This window comes from Nerophis lumbriciformis, linkage group LG23 (genome assembly GCF_033978685.3).
Source record: "Nerophis lumbriciformis linkage group LG23, RoL_Nlum_v2.1, whole genome shotgun sequence".
NCBI classification, from domain to species: domain Eukaryota; kingdom Metazoa; phylum Chordata; class Actinopteri; order Syngnathiformes; family Syngnathidae; genus Nerophis; species Nerophis lumbriciformis.
In genome coordinates, this window is record NC_084570.2 from 212,959 (window position 1) to 234,994 (window position 22,036).

Below are 22,036 nucleotides of genomic sequence, written 5' to 3' on the forward strand. Positions count from 1 at the left end.
TGTCCCTCCATGTTCAAACTGCTCCCACAGTGGAGTGTTTTAAGTCTCGTCTTTAGACCCACTTTTATTCTTTGGCTTTTAACACTACGTGAGTTGTGTAGTCCTCTGTGTTTTTACATTTGTATTTCTATTTCCATCCATCCATTTTCTACCACTTGTCCCTTTTGGGGTCGCAAAGGGGTGCTGGAGCCTATCTCAGCTGCATTCGGGTGGAAGGCTGTGTACACCCTGGACAAGTCGCCACCTCATCACAGGGCCAACACAGATAGACAGACAACATTCACACACTAGGGCCAATTTAGTGTTGCCAATCAACCTATCCCCAGGTGAATGTTTTTGGAGGTGGGAGGAAGCCGGAGTACCCGGAGGGAACCCATGCAGTCACGGGGAGAACATGCAAACTCCACACAGAATGATCCCGAGCCCGGGATTGAACTCAGGACTACTCAGGACCTTCGTATTATAAGGCACATGCACTAACTAACCCCTGTTCCTCCATGCTGCCTGTATTTCTATCTATTGTTTTAATTGGTTTTACCCTTTAAAATCGTTTTTAATCATATTTATATTTATATTTATTTATTTTGTTTGTATTCAGTCATTGGTGGAGCTAAGGATAGTATTTGAATCTTGTTTTTAACATTTTTGTTGTTTAAATGTGCTATATAAATACAGTGGATTGGATTGCATTGACTATAGTTACTGCATGTCTTATGCTTGTCTTTATAAAGCAAATAAATCAAGTTGTCTACAAAAATAAGTTTATTAAAAGTCGACATACACTCAAACACAAGAAGCCTACTGAGGAGAATAATTCCTTCTTGTATTGCAGGCTATTTTCCTAACGTAACTATATGATTATTAAATGATTCATGGTGTTTCTGAACTAATACAAGATAAAATAAACATTTGAATATCTGAACTGCACACAAAGTTAAGTCCAGAGTTTAAATGTACAAAAAGTATTCCATCAAGCCAAGGTGTGAACAAAGCCTTTAAAATATTACATGAAGTAGGAGAGCTGGAACTCTTTATACAAAACCTGATTTCACTGCTGGGTTGTTCAGCGCTGACGGTCCCAGCGCCAGATAGAGGCGTCGTCACACACCGCAATCAAAATACTACTGTCACGGCTAAAGCTAGTTTGTCGTATAGCAGAGGTGCATTTGGGCAGGGTGAGTGTGGTGGACCTGGGGCAGCAACAACAACAAAAAACCGACATCAAAAAGCAATTTTTGAAAGTGATTCCTTTGTGTGAACTCACTTGGCTTTGTGTGGGTCCTCCACTTCAAGGTCCCACACGTAGAGCTTCCCCACCTGGTTCCCCAGGGCCAGCATCTGTCAATCAACAGGACAACGGTGAGGACAACGCAACTGAAAGCCTTTGAAATGTAACATGATTGTCCTTCACCTTCTGCCAAAAGTCCATGGAGAAGCGCATGTACCAGATGTCACATTGACTGTACTCAAAGCGTCCGAGAATGGTCACGTTGGACTCGTTGGGTTTGATGTGATCGATGTCGTCCTCCATTTTTCCAGGTTTCCAGCACACAATGGCGTTCTCACACGACTAGACGGGCGAGCGTGACGTGACTGAGTGATGGCCCGATTCGTAATGGTTAACATTCCTACCTTGGAGAGAATGAGGTCGCCGAGCCACCGCACGCAGTCCACATAATTTCTATGGATGTCCCGCGTGGAGAAGTCAGGAAAGTGGATTTTCTGTGACACAAAAGGCCTGAAAAAAAGAGAAGAAAAAAAAGTCTATCAAATTAGTATACACTTCTTTAGACTCATTTTTTCCACGTGACCACCAAACCTGTATGAGATGTTTATATATTATATTGTATGAATTATGTTGTAGTTGTTCCTATGCATGGTTTCCATTTTGATATCTTTGACCTTTGATGCAATTGTTGAATTTGCATAATTGGCAAAGTCACCTTTGCAGGAAAAGCAAACATGTTTACAACTACACACTTTCTCTTTTGTAATGTCACAGGATGGCGTCATCAGCTTGCCATTATGTTTTGTTATGTATTTTCTAAAAGAGTATCCAAATGGGGTGCTGGAAAAAATTATTATGTTTCTTATTTACTGAGATTCCAAATCGATCCAAAATTTTCAAGAATCAATTACCGTATTTTTCGGAGTATAAGTCGCACCTGCCGAAAATGCATAATAAAGAAGGAAAAAAAACATATATAAGTCCCATTTTGGGGGGAAATGTATTTGATAAAAGCCAACACCAAGAATAGACATTTGAAAGGCAATTTAAAATAAATAAAGAATAGTGAACAACAGGCTGAATAAGTGTACGTTATATGAGGCATAAATAACCAACTGGTATGTTAACGTAACATATTATGCTAAGAGTCATTCAAATAACTATAACATATAGAACATGCTATACGTTTACCAAACAATCTGTCACTCCTAATCGCTAAATCCCATGAAATCTTATACGTCTAGTCCAGGGGTGCTCAATACGTCGATCGCGATCTACCAGTCGATCGCAAAGGTAGTATTGGTAGATCGCATTACATTATTTAAGGCAAATCATATAGTTGATGTAGATGCCCATTTCGGCTGTTCAGATTTACTTTACAAAAGAGAAGTGTAGGATACTTCTCTTGTTGCCTTATTTGTATTTGACTTTATTAAATGTATTTATATTATCATTTAGTGCAGCCGGGCCGGAGCAGGAGGGGATAGAAAGAGAAAAAAAAGAAGACAGAGGGGGAAATTGTGGGGACAAGAGGGGGATTAGACAGAGAGACAAAAACAACAACAGCAAATAACAACAACAACAACAATAGAGCAACATCAGCAAATACGACATGTACAAATATGATGGTAAAAGTAATAGCAAATAAGCAGTTAGTGAAAAATAAAAAATAATACAGAAATGACAATGAGCATTATTACACTACAAATGGATCAATACAAATACCAATAGAAATAGCGCTATTGATAATGAACAATACCAATAATTTACCTTTATTATCAACAATACAGTTGTTTAAATGCAACAATACATATACGTAATGATAACTTGAGATACGAAAGAATGCAGAAAAATGGAAGGGGAGAAAGAGAAGCAACCTACATTAACCTTGTAGATTGTTATAGTCACAATAGGTTAAGCCTTATCAGTGTGCCGTGTGTTACACCCAGTTTACCCTAGGGCAGGGGTGCTCATTACGTCGATCGCGAGCTACCGGTCGATCTCGGAGGGTGTGTCAGTCGATCACCAGCCAAACATTAAAAAAATAGTCCTAAAAATGAGCGATCATAAATCTTCACTATGACGTCACTTTGGTCACTTGATTGACATTCACGGCACCCGAGGGTCTTCTGAGATGACACTGGCTGCTGCCAGCTCATTAAAATTACCGACTGGAAGGCGAGAAACACTTTATTTCAACAGACTCTGGCGCCGTACCTGTCGTCAAAACTCCAAAGACCGACTGCACAGTTGCACAGTTACGCTAACAAAATAGGAGTCTCAGAAAGCTGGCGTGCACAAGCTAGCAAGCTACGGAGTTTGCCGACAATGTATTTCTTGTAAAGTGTATACAAAGGAGTACGGAAGCTGGACAAATAAGATGCCAAAAACCAACCACTTTCATGTGGTATTGGACAGAAAGGAGGACTTTTCTTCTCCTCCATTCGAAAATGCGGACCTTATCAGCACTACTGTCTGATTCCAATCAATGCAAGTCATCACAATCAGGTAATACACCAACTTATATTCTTGTCTTCATGAAAGAAAGGAATCTATATGTGTTAAACATGCTTGTATTATCTTTAAACACCTTTAACTTATTAACAATATTAACTATATGTGTTAAACATGGTTGTATTATCTTTAAACACCTTTAACTTGTTAACAATATTAACTATATGTATTAAACATTCTTGTATTATCATTAAACACCTTTAATTTTTTAACAATATTAACTATGTGTTAAACATGCTTGTATTATCATTAAACACCTTTAACTTGTTAACAATATTAACTATATGTATTTAACATGCTTGTATTATCATTAAACACCTTTAATTTTTTAACAATATTAACTATATGAGTTAAACATGCTTTTATTATCTTTAAACACCCTTTACATGTTAACAATATTAACTATATGTATTAAACATACTTGTATTATCATTAAACACCTTTAATTTATTAACAATATTAACTATATGTGTTAAACATGCTTGCATTATCATTAAACACCTCTAACTTGTTAACAAAAACATATATTTCATAAATAAGTAAATATAAATTATATATGAATGAGGTAGATCCCCACGACTTGCTCAATTGAAAAGTAGCTCGCCTGCAGAAAAAGTGTGAGCACCCCTGGTCTAGTCTCTTACGTGAATGAGATAAATAATATTATTTGATATTTTACGGTAATGTGTTAATAATTTCACACATAAGTCGCTCCTGAGTATAAGTCACACCCCCTCCCAAACTATGAAAAAAAACTGCGACTTATAGTCCGAAAAATACGGTAGTAGTTTTATCTAACAAATTGTTCTTTAGATAATTTGTATTTGCTTTTTCAATGTGTATTTTACCACTGTCTTAAATGTTATTTTTTAGTCTGTCCTTTACTTGTATTTCTTTGTAGTGTACAGTCCTTTGTTCTTCAACTGTGGTTGTTTTTAAAGGGCTTTATAAATAAAGTTGGTATGGTAAAAATTGGTTTTTCAAGTCACCTGTGCGCTAACTCGCTGTGCATGCGGTTGGTCAGGTAACGGCCAGAGTAGTGTTTTGCTCCAGAAAGGGGTGCGGGTCCGGACCCCAACCCCACCCGCCCTCATATTCCTCAACTGATGTACTAGCATTTCTTTAGGTGCAAATATCACAGAATAACATTACAAAGCATCTCTGACAAAGCGTGATCATAATGTAAGAAATGTTTACTTTGTTAATGCCAGGGTTTCCCCTAAATTGCCAAAACACCTGTGACGGTGGGGGCGTGGTCGATATGACGTCAGCACACGATTTGCTATGATGCATATATTCTTTAAAAAAGGCAAACAAATGTGAATATACACTTAAAACAAATGGTATTATCAAGTATAGTATTAACATATATATTTTTCTTACATAATATCGTTTGTTCTATTTTTTTAATTGTTAAACTGCTCTTTGTACAATTTGTTGAGATTGTTTTATTTTTTTTAAAGAGATTTCTCCAATCCCTTTAGTCACTCTTTCCTTGATAAAAAGAACTTGTAAAAAATGTAGCATCTATTTCTGGTGTTATTGGAGACTGTACTCGTGTTTAGAGACTCTGTTTAGATACTGTCGCGCCATGTCCGTGACAAAAAGCGAGCTGCAGAGAGCCTGACGTCACACTTGCTTCGCGTTGCTGTTCTCTCATTAAAAGCCGCCAGTGTCATCTTAGATTGTGAAGGTCGCTGTCCGCGGGCATATCTTGAATATATTAAAGTAAGTTCACAGCCCGGACACGCTGCCTCTACTCCAAACAACCCCATGCGTATAGCTTACGTCATCACAGCATCGGTTTTGGGAGCACTGTTCCGGTAATAAAAGTAGGACTTTTTCCAGTCAAATTTTTGATGCATCATTTGTCAACAGTGCGCAAATAATAAACTACCGGTATGTATAACCATTTACAGTATACTGTGAGTGTTTATAACATACATGTATATATACACACACACTAGAGATGCGCGGATAGGCAATTATTTCATCCGCAACCGCATCACAAAAGTCGTCAACCATCCGCATCCACCCGAACTAACATTTAATCAAAACCGCACCCGCCCGTTGTTATATATCTAATATAGACGATGCAAGGCATTAGTGAGGTTATAAAGCTTTTGCCTGTTAAAGAAAGGAGACTGATCCAATGCAGCAGAGACATTCAATGCGTGCCACGCTGTCACGGCCCAGACGCACACCAGTGCGCAATCATCTGGGAGCCGCGCTGAGCGCACTTCCAAGCGCGTGGAGATGCGATGTCCCTCGCACCCGCGGCGGCTCCACCCGGGCTCGCGCCCGAGGCTTCAGCGCGCACCGCGGCGGCCATCCTACTCGTCGCGGCCTAGCCCTCGCGGCTCTCGCTGCCGGCGACGGCCGGGTATGGGCCCGACGCTCCAGCGCCATCCATTTTCAGGGCTAGTTGATTCGGCAGGTGGGTTGTTACACACTCCTTAGCGGGTTCCGACTTCCATGGCCACCGTCCTGCTGTCTATATCAACCAACACCTTTTCTGGGGTCTGATGAGCGTCGGCATCGGGCACCTCAACCCGGCGTTCGGTTCATCCCGCAGCGCCAGTTCTGCTTACCAAAAGTGGCCCACTCGGCTCACCAGGGTGAGCCCCACCCCTTTCGTGAGCGCACTGCGCGCGGAGTGACCCCTGTTACGCGCCCCCGGCAACGGGGGTGGCGGGCAGGTAAGCTGCGCGGGCGGAGCGCGCGGAGTGACCCCTGTTACGAGCCCCCGGCCACGGGGGTGGCGGGCAGGTAAGCTGCTTACCTGCTGCGCGTGACGCCGGCCGCGGCGAAGGCGGACGAGGCGGGGTGTCGGTGCGGTGGGCGCGGTGGTGACACTGGACGTGCGTCGGGCCCTTCTCGCGGATCACCTCAGCTACGGCTCCCGGTGGGGCCCTCTCGGGGGAAAGGGCCTCGGTCCCGGACCCCGGCGAGGCGTCCCTTCTCCGCTCCATAAAAGTGTCCATCTCTTTTTGTTTTCTTCTTCTGTTGTGGCATATGCTGCAGGTGCCTGCTTGTTTTTCGTATGTGGGTAACAACATTTAACTATGTATTTCCGAATTGGTTTAACTGCCACCCGCCTGAATCTATTTAAAATCCAATTTTTTTTTTTATTTCAACCGCCCGACCCGACCCGCGGATAAAATCAATTTTTTTTTTATTTCAACCGCCCGACCCGCGGATAATCCGCGGACTCCGCATTTGTGTCCGCAAACCGCGCATCTCTAACACACACACATATACATATATATTTACTAAATTAATGGAAATGTGTACAAAACCGGAACATAAGTGCCTATATAACCATTCGTAGTGGGAAGTCTGAATTTCCAAGTTCCTAGCCGGAAGTTTCGACTGGAATTTTAAATGTAAATATTTCTATACTGTCACACTTAAACAAATTTACCTAATTTGATTTGCCTACTATACACAGCCTCAGTCACTTACCTCAACATTCTCTGTGTGTGTGTGTGTGTCTCCCTGTGACAAAAGTTGAACATCTCGCTAGCTAGCTCATTATGTCAGTGCAGAGAGAAGATCCAAACGCCTCCAGACTGCAAATGAATTGCACATGTGCAAAGCTGCCACTGTTTCCGCCTTGGTCTAAAGAGCGAGATGTAATTATTTATTCACTGCCATGTCAAGCTAATATAACTGCAACGTCTTAATTCCATCATTCATGTATATAAGTAGAGGTGGGGGAAATAATAGATTTTTAGATGCACCCAATTCGGATATGGACGATTATAAAATTGATTAGTAAACGTCAATAATCGATGTATTTATTGTTAATAAAGTAATGCAGACAGTTCTAAAATTTGGCTGACTGCAGCAAACCACCTCAGAGATAGACCCGACCAGGTCATTTATTATAGGGCTCTTATGTTCCAGTTTTGCACACATTTCCATTAATTTAACAATTGTGGGAATTACTATAACTGTTTATTACAAATGCAGTTTTTTAAAGTTGCAAGTGATTGATGCTTATTTAGAGAAACGAGAAGAAATGTAAAACTGCATCAATATACATAAATTAAAGATGCATAAATCTATTTTTTTTATGGAATTGTAGCTCCTGAATCATAATCATCATTGAATCGTGAGGTGCCCAAAGATTTAATAATAATTATCATTGTATAAACTCAGTTTTGTATCTCTTTTACAGCGTCCATTGCCATACATTATGGAAATGACGCAATGACGTCATTAAGCAACTTTTAGGACAGACAATAGCTACTTTTCTTGCTGAAGAGTTGGCAACACTGACCGTGACATCAGACCTTGAAAAATCATATAAACTGTACATATGTCTGTATGAGATATTGATCTGTACAAGTGTGCTACAGTACATAACAGACAAAAGTTACACATTTAAAGTCAGTTAATACATAAACGTGTTCTAATTATTTCAATATTCTAAAACCTACAAGTGTTGAACATTTGATTTAGTCCAGGTATGAAAGATAAAAAGATTTACGTCTTCCTTCACAGCTTTTGCTTCTTTTGTGTATTTACAATTTTACAATCACATGATTGAACCACTAAGCTGAAATTTCTTGAACCTAACCACTATTTAAAGAGAGCAATTTCTCAGCTGTTTGTCTAGCTCAGGGGTCGGCAACCTTTACCAGTCAAAGAGCCACTTTGATCAGTTTCACAAATTATAGACAACAATGGGAGCCGCAAATTTTTTTTTGAAATTTAAAATGAAATAACACTCCATACAAAGTTTTTTTTTTTGCTTTGTGCTATGTATAAACCAGGGGTCTCAGACACGCTGCCCACATCTTAATATGGAATCTGAATGCTGGTGCGGCACGCGGGTTTTACATGAATGGCGATTGTCAGCGTCATGCTTGCCGAGATGGTACAGCATATAGCACCCTCTACAACCAGCGTGCCTGATTTGTCACACGTGTGTGGGCTTTCGCTTGCTCACGTAAGTGACAGCAAGGCATACTTGGTCAACAACCACACAGGTTACACTGACGGTAGCGGTATAAAAAAAACTTTAACACTCTTACTAATAATGCGCCACACTGTGAACCCACACCAAACAAGAATGACAAACACATTTCGGCAGAACATCTGCACTGTAACACAACATAAACACAACAGAACACATACCCAGAATCCCATGCAGCCCTAACTCTTCCGGGATACATTATACACCCCCGCTACCAAACCCCGCCCACCTCAACCGACGCACAGAGAGGAGGGGGTTGATGTGTGAGGGAGCAGGGTTGGGGTGGGGGCGGGGTTTGGTGGTAGCAGGGGTATATAATGTAGCCCGAAAGAGTCAGGGCTGCATGGGATTCTGGGTATTTGTCCTGTTGTGTTTATGTTGTGTTACGGTGCAGATGTTCTCCCGAAATGTGTTTGTCATTCTTGTTTGGTGTGGGTTCACAGTGTGGCGCATTATTAGTAAGAGTGTTAAAGTTGTTTTATATGGTCACCGTCAGTGTAACCTGTGTGGCTGTTGACCAAGTATGCATTGCTGTCACGTACGTGTGCAAGCAGAAGATGCATACTGTATAACAAGTGGTTGGGCTGGCACACTATTAATACAGATTGTAGAGGGCGTTAAATGTTGTAACATCATGGCACGCCCATATTATAGATGTAAGGGTGAAAATCGGTGAATATTAATCCCGGGAGTTTTCTGCGAGAGTCACTGAATTCCGGAAGTCTCACGGGAAAATCGAGGGGTTCGGCAAGTAAGCTGCTGAGCCGCATCAGAGTGATCAAAGAGCCGCACGCGGCTCCGGAGCCGCGGGTTGCCGACCCCTGGTCTAGCTCTATTTTACAGATTTTCTTTAAAAATACTAAAAGAGTATTGTCTGTGAAACAGGTTGAATTGATTATCATTGAAATCAACACCCCATGAATAGAAATTGGTTTAAAATTGTGACTTTCTAAGAGATTGAAATACCTGAATACTGAATACTACATAGACCAGGTGTAGAGTGAGGGCGAACACAAAGCACCAAATATATTTACGGCAACCCGCCACAAATAGGTCCACATATGGGAAACACTGAATATTGTACTGTGAGAATGAATGGTATGATACAAGGCCATTTTGATATCAAGTTACTTTTCTTCAGGTGGATCTTCGGCTCTTACCTGTTGGTCTTTGAGGGGTTGTATTCATAAGATCCACGGATGGCCTTCTGCAATCTCTCCGAGTTTAGTCGCCAGAGTTTTAGGGAGTGGTCCATTCCACATGACATTATTTTCTCACCCAGGAGGTCAAAATCCTGCAGTGGAGTTGAAAAATAAAACAAAGTTTTTACTTTGTTATTCCTCATGCTTATTAGGTGTGATATTATAAAACGTACAGCACTCAGGACTTCATCTCGGTGACCCTCCACTCCACCAAATATGGCCACTAATGTGTCCGTGTTGATGTTCCAAAGACGAAGCGCATGATCTGTGGAAACACACAATTCAGAAAAACTCAATTGATGTTGGTGAAAGGTGACAAACATTTTACATACCTTTGCTGACCGACAGAAGAAGATTTGGATCCCTTGGATGAAACTTCAGCTCATTGATCGCATTACCATGACCTACATAATGCTGAATAAAAGAGAAATGTTTTACTTTGTGCATTGTAATTAAAATGACATCCCTTATTATGTAGGAAAGCCCACCTTGATGCACTGCATTGTGATGTGGTTAATAATGCGGATTATTCCTCGTGATCCGGCTACAGCCAACAAGGGGTGACTGGTGTTGGTGTCATAGGTCCAGGCACACGTGTAGAAGTTCTCATCTGCCTTTGCACCACTTCAGTTAAGCAAAAATTGTCAGGTTCATTTCAGGGGGTTCTCTAAACGGCTACCAAAGATAAAATTCTGAGAGAGAAAAACTTGGCGGTGAGAATGAAGAAAGCAAGGATACATCTGCGTCCACGTAAGACTGCAGGAGTCGGATTTCTCCTTGAGAATGACATTCATACAGAGTGACCTGGATGGGAGACATTACAAATTACACGAAAAAGAGACAACATGATGTGTGTATTTAACAATCACCCCAAACATTACCTAAACAGTAAAAGGGATGTACATAGTTAAGATTTTATGGATACCAATATTTCTATTTATCTGTATTAAATGTAATTTCATGATTACATTTTCATTGATTTTAATGTTGTTTACTACAACAAAAGGGAGTAACACCAGCAACATCTCAAAGCAAGGAAGTCCTTTCTTAACATGCCTTTTCAGCCTTAAAGGGCAACTAGACTTTTTTTGGAATGTTGCCTATCATTCACAATCCCTATGTAAGACAAGAACACATATACTTTACTTTTTTATGCATTCTAATTTGTAAAATGCGGAGGTGGCTAACAATGCAGCTAATGGGAGTACTCTATCGCGCTCATGAAACCAAGTATTTCATTTCAATTTCAAATCTGCCATTCATCTCAAAAATCCTTAAAAAAACTGTCTCCTCCCAACTTCACTCCCACCTCCAGTTAAATAACCTATATGAACAATTCCAGTCTGGTGTCCGCCCCCTGCACAGCACTGAAACAGCACTAGTAAAAATCACAAACAAGCTCCTCCTGGCAGCTGATTCTGGTCTTCTCACTATCCTAATCCTCTTAGATCTCACTGCAGCCTTTGACACTATTTCACACACTGTCTTCCTCCATAGATTGCACAGTATTGGCATCACAAGCACACCCCTTCACTGGTTTAGATCATATCTCTCCGACCGCACTCAGTTTGTTCAACTCCATTCATTCAAATCCCCTCCGTCTCCTGTTTCCTCTGGTGTCCCCCAGGGCTCTGTTCTTGGTCCCCTGCTTTTTATCATTTACATTCTTCCCCTTGGCAATATTTTCCGTAAATTTAAAATACATTTTCACTGTTATGCAGATGACACCCAGCTCTACATCTCAACCAAACCAACTGCTTCTTTCCTCCTTCCTCCCTTACAGACTGCCTCAGTGAACTAAAGCAGTGGTTCTCATCCAATTTCCTTCAACTCAATAGTAATAAAACCGAAATCTTACTTGTAGGTACAAAAACCATTCTCGCCAAAACCAACAGCTTGTCCGTTACTCTCGGCAATTCCTATGTCTCACCCTCCTCCCAAGTCAAGAGTCTGGGTGTCTTCCTCGACAGCACACTCTCCTTTCAAGCCCACATAAACAACATAACCCGGTCTGCTTACTTTCATCTACGAAACATTAATCGACTTCGCCCATCCCTTACCCCTCATACTGCTGCCATACTCGTCCATAGCCTGGTCACTACTGCAACTCTCTCCTGTTTGGTCTCCCTCACAAGTCACTTCAAACTTCAGCTTCTCCAGAACTCTACTAGAACAAACCACAAACCACTAGAACCCCTTCAATCCAGCACATCACCCCTGTTCTGCAGCAACTCCACTGGCTAACCATCAAACATTGTATCCACTTTAAAATAATTCTCCTCACTTTCAAAGCCATCCATAACCTCTCTCCGTCATATCTCTCTGACCTGCTCCATGTCGCCACGCCCTCACGTTCCCTAAGATCTTCTTCATCCATCCATCTCACTGTCCCCTTATTTAAACTGTCCACCATGGGTGCCCAAGCTATGAGCCACTCTGCCTCTCATCTTTGGAACTCATTACCACCAGACTTTCGTAACTTACTTTTACTCTGTGATCACAGAGAGCTAACTAGCTTATGCAGCTATAGTTCTAGCATAGTGAGCTGCTGCTGCTGTGTCACCTCTGAATTGATAAAAGCCAATTCTAGATTATAAATCATGCCTCTCACTTGTATTGAAGAAGCTTGTTGCCATAAACTGAGAATTTGATCAACTTTGACCTTCAACTTAAACCCAGAAATGACGAGAAAGACACAAAAAATAATTTGTTGGCGCCCAGCTTTTTTTTTTTTTTTACCTGCGGGAGAATTATGATTAATTCTTCATCTAAACACGGAGATATGAACATCCCATCAGTCGGCATCCCAGTGAGGGCAGACATTGTACAGTACCGGTAAGTGGTTGATTTACTAAGTTCGTAGTTTGTAATTGGTTTTTAGAGCTTAGCAATACTGCTGCATGATCTGTTTAGCACACAGCTTATAAAACTTGTCGGTCACCTTCCATATATATTCAGGCTAAAAAATATAAGGTTCTGGATCAACATTTGTCCCAAAGTAGTCGTAATTTTCTCTCAAAGTCTGTCATGAGCAGTAGTAGTGTTGTTGGTGAAGGAAATAGCGAATGTTGTGATGCATCTGTGAAATTAATATGCCGCCGTACGCTTAAAATAATCAAAATGCATTAATATTACATGTTATTATGAATATGCATGTTACTAAAATTACAGCAGGTCTATAAAACAGTTTGTTTTAATGTTTTAGAGCACTTTAGAGGCAAAATACAACAAATCCGATTACTTTCATTGTTAGTCGACTTTTGCTAGCATTTACAAGTCGGAATGCATGAAAAAAGCAATGTGTGTGTTATTGTCTTACATAAGGATTGTAAATGATAGGCAAAATTACACAAACATGCTTTAAATAAAGGCTTAGTTGGCTACATGCGTGGACAGCACCTTTTAGCTCTTATTTCCAAAATTGTGTACACTACTGAATTGGGGTCTAATGGCCGCTTATGTGTACACTTATACTGCTATCTGGTGGTATCAGAAGAGTATAACATACAATGGAATTTGGAAAAAAAAAGTGTAAAAATAAAAATGAGCATGTCACTACACATGAAGTACACATTTGTGTACTTATGGACTAAGTACATCATATCAAAAGATGATTCTTAGTTTCTATTCTAATTAGGATCCAATAAGCCCAAATGGAAAAGAGAAATAAAAAAAGCATGTAAACAAACAGCTTGGGCCTTAAAAGGTTAAGCAATTTAAGTGGGTTCGCAGTACAAGGTGCAAGGCAGTTAATATGTCCTCACCTTGTAATGACCACACATATCCATCACTAAAGGATAGAGATGTCTTTATTAGTTACAATTATAAATAACTGGAAATACGACTTATGTGAGGCATTCATGTGCAGAACATGGAACTTTTATATGAAATACCATATAATATATATCAATACAATCAATTAGCATGTTGGGTGGGCTTGTGGTGACATGGGTGGGCAAGGTGTGCTCATGATGCCATGCAAACGGGGCGCAAGGATGTGACATTAGACAGCAACTAGAGACATATCACCTGGTGCTATTTTTTCTTCAGAGCCACTGTATGAATTATTACTTCACTTTTTACCTTTTTGGAGGGTGGGGGTTAAATTTGGCCTTTAGAGTACTGGAACACGGGGACTGACGCTAGGAGGATGCGCAGTTAACGTGGCCTAAGAGTGGCTTCCACTTCAAAGTGACAATGTACTCCTTGGAACGGCCTTGACTTGCGTGACTTTGGAGGACTTTTGGGGAGGGAACATTGGGTTACAAACTTTTGGGTGGTGTAGGGTTAATTATGTGTGGTACGTAGGGGTGTAACGGTACACAAAAATTTCGGTTCAGTACGTACCTTGGTTTAGAGGTCACGGTTCGGTTCATTTTTGGTACAGTAAGAAAACAACAAAATAGACATTTTTTGGTTATTTATTTACCAAATTTGTAAACAATCTTTTAACATTGCGAACACTATAATAATTCTGCCCACGTTAATCAACATTAAACTGCCTCAACTTGTTGCTCAGATTAAATAAAATGACAACTTTTCTTCTACATATAAAAAGTGTAACATTAAACAGTTTCAAGTCAACTCATCATGCTTAATTTATTACAGCATTTGGGAAGCCTGGAGTTGATTTATTATGCAAATGTTATATTTTTATCAACATGTGATAGCAGGGACCCTGCCATTCAAAACTAGGCTGCTGCATTACTAATGATTAATGTAACTATAGCTGAAAAAATGGTACAATAGCAATAGGAGAGACTATTCATCCCTGAACACCATGGAGTTCATGTAGGCTTAATGATGCACTTACATTATTATATCAACTATCAGAGACAGAAACTCTTCATTTAACATAATGTCCTTTTTTGCTGCTTCAACACAGCTCAATCAACACAGAAAAAGGTAAAGTGAAATAACAGACAGACAGGTCTTTGCTGTCCGTAACACACACACACACACACACCGCAAAATGAGCTAACGTTACGCTAAAAGAGAATTAGCCTTCACCTCAAGCCAGGACTGCGAGCGAGCTGAGCTGCCTTTCATATTTCTAGAAGTTCAACGGGCTCATAATGATGTTACTAGTTGACTGGTAGGTGTTTATTATCATTTGGGGAGAGTCCGCTGCCTGATGCTTACCTGCTAAACGCTAAGCACTGACTACATGCGCTCTGAATACGCACTGCTGATTGGCTGTTACCGCTCTGTTTGTAACCAATCAGATGGTTGTGTGGGTGAGACAATGCTGGGTGTGTAGAGGACTGACAGAGACAGAGGCAGAAGGAAGCGGAGGCGGCTACTTAATGTTCGTGTGGAAACTCGTTCGGTACACCTCCGAACCGAACCCCCGTACCGAAACGGTTCAATAAAAATACACACGTACCGTTACACCCCTAGTGGTACGTGATTGAGTATTATTGTGTTTTTACCAATTTTTAAATCAGAGGGAGGTGTGCACCCAAGGTTTGATACAGTAATATTTATTGTTGAGGATCAATTTTTGTATACTAAATTAAGCTGGTATTGTGGCTAAAAAAAACACATTTTGCTTCTATATTAGTTATTGTTTACAGTTGATTATTAGGTCCTACCTGTGTCCCTTATTATGTGTAGCTGCGTGAATAGTTACATTACGTGAACAGTGGTGTCATAATTATGTAGCTGTATAAAAAAAAAATTGATAGCTCTATCTTTTGTCCAAAATCTTAACGGTCCTCCTGTACTGACCCAATTAGGAACCAATACCAAAAATTACAGGTACTCGGTACACATTTCTACAAAGGAAGAATAAAACATGTCATTTATCACACGGTCAGTCACCCTGTTGCTTCCAACTGTGGCGAACACCAGTGGGTCTCCCTCCTTACTGTGCCAGTTGAACTGGACACCAAACAGGGGCTGGCCATGGTCTTCCTGCAATAAAATTAGGATTATTATTATAATTGTGTTTTTTTAAGACAACTCTTGAGATGAGACACACGACCACGGCTTTTGGAATGGGCAGAGCCATGACGTGTGCGCTTACCCGCAGGCTGTTGACACATTTAAAAGAGTATCTGCACTTTTTGGACTTTGCTTTTCCCTTGCCCCAGCTCTTCCTGCCTGGGGCGTTTGAGGTGTTGGTGGGCGTGTCGGGGCGCTCTGCGTTGGTGCCACTTTCAACACTGACAGCATCATCCTGATAAAATACACAAGACATTTAGTGTTGGCGTTAATGCACTTTTTGTGTCCTTTTACGCATTGAAATCAGAAAGGATGCGCAATTCCGGACGTGGATTTTTTTTTTACTGCTTGGTTTGCTGGTTTTTTTTATCAATTTGATCGATTATCGCTTTCCGCCGGTGTTTTGTTTTGTTTATATTTTCCGTCCCCGTTTATTGCATTTTTATTGCGTCGTAAATTTTGATTCGCCGAAAGTTTTATCAATGATAAATACTGCCTCAGTTTGCATTGGGACAACTTCACCGTGACGGGCTGTCAAAAGAAAGACTCCATGGTAAACACTAAGGTGAGTGTAAAGTCAAACTTTTTAACTTCATCCTGTGCCATGTCGACAGTAAATGACTTGTTTTAGTCGTTTTGAGTCCATGGAAACTTCACTTTTAAATTCCGCTGCATCGACATCGTTTGAGGATGGAGACAGGCTAGCTGTTAGCTTCAAGCTAAACCGGCACCCCACCAGACTCCTTCACCCCAAAAACATACTTTGCAGGTCAACAAACGGGGAAAACACGTGCCTTTTGAAGTGTTTAATGTGCGAGGAGTGTTGAAAATGAGTTTCGTGGAGAAGTGTCTGACAAGTTAGCAAGTGTCGCTCGCATCGCTGACAGTGACGTCATCACCGTCATTGTTTACTGAAGCAGAGATGCTGACTGTGCGTTATGATAAACGCGCATGCGTCGTCAGGCTCTGCTTTTTATCCATAGACTTATCAGATTGAATTTTTTAAATTATCTATAGCAGGGGTGTCAAAAGTGTGGCCCGGAGGCCATTTGCGGCCCGCAGCTAATGTTTTAAGGCCCACGGCACATTCTAAAACTACTATTAAAATAAACAAAAACATAACAAAAGTGGAATAAAAAAGCTTAAAGGTTAAATGTTATTTAGAAAAAGTTGTAATGTTGACTAATAAAACAAAGTAGTTTTTTTCTTTAAAACTATCATTGCTCAAAACATAATATCGAATCAAAATCAATGTTTTTATGAATTAATGTAAAGTTAAAGTGATGATTGTCACACACACACTTGGTGTGGTGAAATGTGTCCTCTGCATTTGACCCATCCCCTTGTTCACCCCCTGGGAGGTGAGGGGAGCAGTGAGCAGCAGTGGTGGCCGCGCCCGGGAATCATTTTTTGGTGATTTAACCCCCAATTCCAACCCTTGATGCTGAGTGCCAAGCAGGGAGGTAATGGGTCCCATTTTTATAGTCTTTGGTATGACTCGGGGTTTGAACTCACAACCTACCCATCTCAGGGCGGACACTAACCACTAGGCCACTGAGTATTGACCATATTTTGTGTGTTTGCCATAAAAAAAAACATAGTTTTATTTGACAAAAAGGGCTGAACACAAAATAACAACAACAAAAATTGACGGATAGATCTGAAGTTGATGTAGACTCCAGATATTTAAATAAATAATGTATGTAGGCCCTTGGCACACCATCATCATCATTTCATGACCCAAGCAAAAAGCTTTTTACACTTTTATACTGAAGTAAATACACCTACAACTTATTAAATACAGATATAGAAAAAAACTACCGGCAGCGGTAAAGTTTAGATCAGGCCTGGGCAATTATTTTGACTCAGGGGGCCAAATTTAGAGAAAAAAATGTGTCTGGGGGCCGCTTTAAAAGTTAAAAACGTTATGACAGACCGCCTTAAAAAATGTAATAGAATTTTACATTTTTTTACTGAATGAGACACCCAGAATGTACATGAAAATAAAGAATGTGGGATTTACACTATTAGCAATGAACGATAAAACACTGAATATTGACAACATATGAACGTCACACCCCCTCTCGATCGACCTATTTTACAATCTAGCAAAACGCAACACAAACAGCGAAATATGAACACGAAGGGTCACTAAGCTTCAGAACTTTGTTGTAAAAATCTCCTTCCGCGTCTGTCCCTGACACTCGCAGTTCAGGATGGCCGCTCTGGAAACACTCTGTGGAAACGCTCCCCACCCACACTGCTTGGTGCCTCATCACTTATATTACCATAGTAACTAGTATATCAAGCATAAGTGCAGATTTCGACCATTGAAATACTTTGTATAGTTCAAGACTTACGGTCATTAGAAAACGCCACTGCACATCCTAATGGCAGCTACACGTTCCATCTTAAAGATCTAAAAAAAATATCTGGGAATGTCCGGCGGGCCAGAATGAAAAGCTTAAAAGGGCCGCATGTGGCCCCCGGGCCTTAATTTGCCCAGGCCTGCTCTAGAGATTTAAATAAATAATGTATGTATGCCCTTGGCACAACATTATCATCTTTTCACGACTAAAGCAAAAAACTTTTGACACTTTTATACTGAAATATTATATTATTATATACAGATATAGGCGAGGGCGGACCTACGTCACTTCCGCCTGCCAATCCCCTAGCAACCGTCGCCATATTGAATTCGTTGAAAACAAACCAGCTCACAGCGAACACAGCATTGACAGAAAAGGCATTTAACGAGGTTTCACGGCATTTTAAACTGTTCTAAATGGTGTATGATTATGTAAATAGTCTTTCCAGTGAGGCTAGGTTAAGATACGAGTTAAAATGTTCTGTAGTTGGATTAAACGACTGCCCTTACCTCCTTCCAGCAGATGCGTGGACTGATAATCCTACACAATGGCCGGACATGGAATTTGGAAATCTTTATGTCTACCTCACAAGCGCACCAGGTCGGTTGTTAGCTTCGGTTGTTATATAACGAATAAATCACATACAAATTGTTAAATCACCCAAGGTATGTTGATAAATGATAATAAGGATGACACGGTGGCTACCAGTATCTGTATATTTATTATATCTGTAGAGAGCTCATTCAAATTCAGTTCAGTATTATGATTTATTATTTGCTGAATTACTGGAAATAGCCTTTATACCGTATGTTATTGTTGTGCAACAACAACAACTTCAGCTGTCGAACGTTATTCAGTAAAAATTCAACGGGTTCAACATTAGCATGGACGGTATAGCCAAGTTGTGGTTAAGAAGGTGGATTTTTGTTCCTTATATTTACCAGAAACGAAGTGATCCGAACACACGACCCGGGATTTTGGGGGACTCCAGTGAGAACCGTCCTCGTTTTCCCGGTGTAAAGCTGCGAGCCATTTGTCTCGTCTCTGTGGGCTTTTAGCACGCTTTGGCAGAACAAAATACGACCTTTGTTTTCCCTGTTTCCAGTTGTGGTTTGCACAACCAAAAACAACACAGTTTTTTGGCATTTTGGAGGCAGAATGACGGGTTTAATCAGCGCAGGTCGACAGGTTAAAGAGTAATGGCGACGGTTTGTTTTCAACGCCAGTCAGGTTGCTATGGCTCGAAGAACCCGTATGTAGCTCAATTGCCCGGATGTCGGCCCTGCCCTATAGAAAAAAAAAACAACCGGCAGTGGTAAAGTTTAGATCAGGGGTCCTCAAGTACAAATCTTGAAGGTCCACAAATGTTTTTTTGAAACAGGCTGGGTCCGTTTATTATCGGTCAAGCTTATATAGTAGCAGGAGGTAGGTAGTAGTTTAACATTTTCTTAAAATTAACAAAAATAAAATAAATATCCAATAAAATACATGAAAGATTTTCTTTGAAACAAAAATAAATAACCCAAAACCCATGCCACTCTGAGTGAGCACTCTGTTGCTATTTGTTGTTGTGTCATAGATTTAACAAAAATATTGCTTGATGTTTCATATGACTTTTTCAGCCTCATTATTTCTTTTTTTCTTAGCTCCGAATCATGAGGAAATGTCTCTTCAAATTCGCGGTGCTCTTTCAGATTTTCACTTTTCACCCTAGCAACAGCACTGTTGCATATTAGACACATTGGTCTGGTACTTGCAGTAGGTAGGATGAAACATATTGCTCTGTCCATTCTTCCTTGAAACGTCTGTTTTCCCTGTCCACCTTTCTTTTACCAGCCTGAGCCAACTTGGAGCATGCCATTGTGATTTGATTCACATTCAGTGACTGACGAGTGAACAGTTAGCGAAGTAGCGATACGAGACAACTGTGTGCCTGCAGCGAAAGGTTCCATGCACTGTGCACATGTGTATGACCCAGGTGGTAACAGCCTATCAGTGCGTCGTTGTGATAGAGATTACAACCCATACCCCGGAATCAGCCAATCAGAGTGGCGTTCTCTCGCTCTCACTCCGTCTCTCTCTCTTTCTCTCTCTGAGAGAGAGAGAGAGAGAGACGGAGTGAGTGAGACACGGAGAAGTATAAACGAAACGTGGAGATATTTGACTAAAAACAACAAAGAACATTGACTTGCGCTAGCGATAACTCAAAGATAAATACAATTACCGGTATTATATTTTTTTATAATAATTATAATTATAATAATAAATAAAATATTTTTTTATTTTTTTTTACTATAATTCGTGCTGGGTCCGGACGGACACGTCGCTGGGTCCGGACATGGACCGCGGTCCGCCTGTTGAGGATCACTGGTTTAGATCCATGAAGGAAAGAAGAAAGTGAATGCATGTTTACAACTGAATAAATTTACATATGCATAAAAATGTGTTTTCTTTTGTATATAGAATGTAGAATACAGGATGCATTTTTAATAATTTTTCAAAACGGTTACAAAAAAGTGGGATCCCAAAAATGTAGAGTGGGACCCCATTTTTTTTGGACTTGATGGGGCCCCTGGTACCCCATTTGGAAAATTCCTAGCGCCAACACTGACATTGACAGAAGAGTAATGGAAATTGTACGTTACCTGGAAGGAGCAGGACAGAAAAGAATTGAAAGGCACTGTATTGAGTGTACAGTAGGAGTTAAACGTTTAGATACACTTTCTCATTGAATAACATAAGAAGTTGTTTGACTGTTACTGTACGTCAGTGAAGTCTCAACAATACAAATGTATTGATTTATTAGCAGTGCTATGTTAAGTGTTGCTATAGCTAACACCGGTAACCAGAAGCGAAAGTCATAGAGCTAAAAGTCTTGCAAATGTGGATTTTACTTAATTTCAGGTAAATGTTAGTAAGTGTGAATAAGTAGGTTTATATATTTACAGTTGCCTAATATGGACAAAGCTTCAGCTCCAAGCTAGCTGCTTCCGGTCCACGGCTACTTTAGCACACGCGTGCTAACTCGTTGAGTGTTATTCCATTAAGCCTTTCGACGGTGACCAAACACACCCACAATTACGCACTTACATTCTCGTCCCCAGACGCGTCTGGGTTACTGTTCTCATCACTGCTTAGTTTCTGTTTCTTGACTGCTATTTCTTTTCCCGCTTGAGATGGGGACTCAGACATGTTCTTATTTTCCCTCATGTTGCTAGAACTCCGCCCCTTTCCGCTCAACTGCCGCAAGGGTTGCTGGGTATTGTAGTTCTATTGATTGTTACATATAACACAACCTCCAAAAAAGATGTTTCCATGAATAATATTCATTTTTATTATAGGGATGTCCGATAATGGCTTTTTGCCGATATCTGATATTCCGATATTGTCCAACTCTTTAATTACCGATACCAATATCAACCGATACCGATATCAACCGCGATATACAGTCGTGGAATTAACACATTGTTATGCCTAATTTGGACAACCAGGTATGGTGAAGATAAGATACTTTAAAAAAAATAAAAATAAATAAAATAAGATAAATAAATGAAAAACATTTTCTTGAATAAAAAAGAAAGTAAAACAATAGAAAAACAGTTCCATAGAAACTAGTAATTAATGAAAATGAGTAAAATTAACTGTTAAAGGCATACTTGCCAACCCTCCCGAATTTTCCGGGAGACTCCCGAAATTCAGCGCCTCTCCCCAAAACCTCCTGGGACAAATATTCTCCCGAAAATCTCCCGATTTTCAGCCGGAGCTGGAAGCCACGCCCCCTCCAGCTCCATGC

General features: G+C 40.4%; 1 protein-coding gene across 1 annotated transcript; it reads right to left on the reverse strand.

The window, feature by feature from the left end:
* Positions 1-744: 744 nt before the first annotated feature.
* Positions 745-21,488, reverse strand: eed (embryonic ectoderm development). The gene is made up of 12 exons (XM_061985450.1): positions 21,334-21,488; positions 15,957-16,109; positions 15,752-15,844; positions 10,667-10,732; positions 10,417-10,542; positions 10,261-10,342; positions 10,102-10,193; positions 9,887-10,020; positions 1,633-1,738; positions 1,412-1,570; positions 1,265-1,338; positions 745-1,190 (listed from the first exon to the last, which is right to left on the reverse strand). Exons 1-12 carry the CDS (start codon positions 21,451-21,453, stop codon positions 1,064-1,066), a joined length of 1,332 nt encoding a protein of 443 aa, XP_061841434.1. The 5' UTR covers positions 21,454-21,488; the 3' UTR covers positions 745-1,063.
* Positions 21,489-22,036: the final 548 nt, after the last annotated feature.

Bases quoted from the DNA above. Each gene is read 5' to 3' on its own strand.
- eed (XM_061985450.1), bottom strand. From the start codon at position 21,453: ATGAGGGAAAATAAGAACATGTCTGAGTCCCCATCTCAAGCGGGAAAA. The intron at 1,739-9,886 runs GTAAGAGCCGAA...TCTTTTTTTCAG, and splicing joins AACCCCTCAAAGACCAACAG to GCCTTTTGTGTCACAGAAAA. The intron at 1,571-1,632 runs GTAGGAATGTTA...TCGCCCGTCTAG, and splicing joins GCGACCTCATTCTCTCCAAG to TCGTGTGAGAACGCCATTGT.